The 1583-nt window shown below is 48.5% G+C and overlaps 1 protein-coding gene across 1 annotated transcript; it reads left to right on the top strand.

Moving 5' to 3' along the window:
• The first annotated feature begins 439 nt into the window (after positions 1-439).
• On the top strand, positions 440-1163 carry LOC141022704 (uncharacterized). Its single transcript, XM_073498967.1, has 2 exons — positions 440-928; positions 1092-1163. The coding sequence occupies exons 1-2, from the start codon at positions 440-442 to the stop codon at positions 1161-1163; spliced, it is 561 nt and encodes a 186-aa protein (XP_073355068.1).
• Positions 1164-1583: the final 420 nt, after the last annotated feature.

Here is a 1583-nt window from a genome sequence, read left to right as displayed (position 1 = left end):
AGCCTTTGTTATGTCTCGTTGTTGTATCCTTCCACCGCGTGCCAGCGTGCCGCCTAGTATGTCTAGGATGATTCTCTTGTCCGAACTCATACTAACAACGTGTAAAGGGCTCTGTATATGTATATGTATGTCTTTAATGACTACTAGTTTGTACATACTGCGCCTTTGCTCATTGTTCAAGTTACATCATGAATGACTCCATACACCTGCTCCACCCCTTGTTAAACTGCTCCCTGATGTTTCTAGCAGGATGGCTAACGATCCTCCACCTCCACCCTATATTGCCGCAATGATGTAGCAGTTTGAGCTGAATCATCAGTTTATGACTGGAGTAATGGCTCAGTTTCCAAACCAGAATGCTCATCAATAGCCTGCCCCAATAACACTGCCAGAATTTGTGCGCCTCAACCCGTCCATTTTCCGGAACTCCACCAATCCTATGGATGCTGATGATTGGCTTCGTGACATCATGTTTGAGATGGAGTCAGCTAATGTTACCCCTGCCAGTTATGTCACCTTTGCGACATTTCACCTGAAGGGTTCAGCCGCTCAATGGTGGGAAAGCCACAGGGGTATGCTGCCTGCAGAGACTGTAACCACTTGGCAGGAATTTCAGTTAGCCTTCCGTGCACGGCACATTCCTCAAGGTCTGATGGACCAGAAGAAGAAGGAGTTCCGCAAACTCTCACAGGGCACAATGACTGTGGATGAATATCAGAGCAAATTCCTTGAATTATCTCGCTATGCTGCGGATGACGTCTGCACTGACGCTCGCAAGCAGGAGAAATTCCGTGAAGGACTGTGTCCTGATATAAAGCTCGCCCTTGTTGCTCATGATTGCTCAGACTTTGCGACGCTTGTCAGCCAATCTTTCCGAACTGAAACTGGTCTAACTGAGTACCAGGAGTCGCTCAAGCGTACCAAAGATGTTGGCCCATCCTCGAGTCAGCCTGCTCAGAAACGTCGAGTCTGGATCCCACACAATGTTCATCACCGACCTGCTCCAACACCGAGGCCATCTTATGTTGCACCTTGTCTGCCTCCGCCGCTGAGACAACTAAAGATTCAGGGTGGACAGTCCAATGTTGTAGCTCCTCCTCATAATGATGGTTTATGCCGCAAGTGTGGACAGCCAGGGCGCCGTGCTGCCAGCTGCCGCCTAGCACGGAATCAAAAGGCACGAGCTCGTCAACCCAGAAACCCAAATGCCAGGCCGCCTGCACTCAGTCATGGTCATGTTAATCATGTAAAGGTTGAAGAAGCTCGATGGGACCCCAAAATTGTGATGGGTATCCTCCTAGTGAATTCAGTCCCAGCTTCTGTTCTTTTTGATTCGGGAGCATCACATTCTTTCATTTCTGAAGCATTTGCTCGCAAGCAAGAATTATCGTTCGAAAATATGTACCCTCCACTGGTGGTTAGCTCTCCAGGCTCCAGGTGGGATACCTCGATGATAGCCCACAACAACCACATTGAAATTGGAGGGTTATTATTCACTGCTTCACTTATGGCCCTCAAGGTTTCTACCATAGATGTCATTCTAGGCATGAATTGGTTGGGTCCTCACCAAACCCTGATTGACT

Source organism: Aegilops tauschii, chromosome 5 (assembly GCF_002575655.3).
Source record: "Aegilops tauschii subsp. strangulata cultivar AL8/78 chromosome 5, Aet v6.0, whole genome shotgun sequence".
Classification (NCBI taxonomy): Eukaryota; Viridiplantae; Streptophyta; class Magnoliopsida; order Poales; family Poaceae; genus Aegilops; species Aegilops tauschii.
The sequence above is the reverse complement of the archived record's forward strand: the minus strand, read 5'-3'. Positions and strand labels throughout refer to the sequence as shown.

Bases quoted from the DNA above. Each gene is read 5' to 3' on its own strand.
- LOC141022704 (XM_073498967.1), top strand. From the start codon at position 440: ATGGATGCTGATGATTGGCTTCGTGACATCATGTTTGAGATGGAGTCA. The intron at 929-1,091 runs GTTGGCCCATCC...CCAATGTTGTAG, and splicing joins CGCTCAAGCGTACCAAAGAT to CTCCTCCTCATAATGATGGT.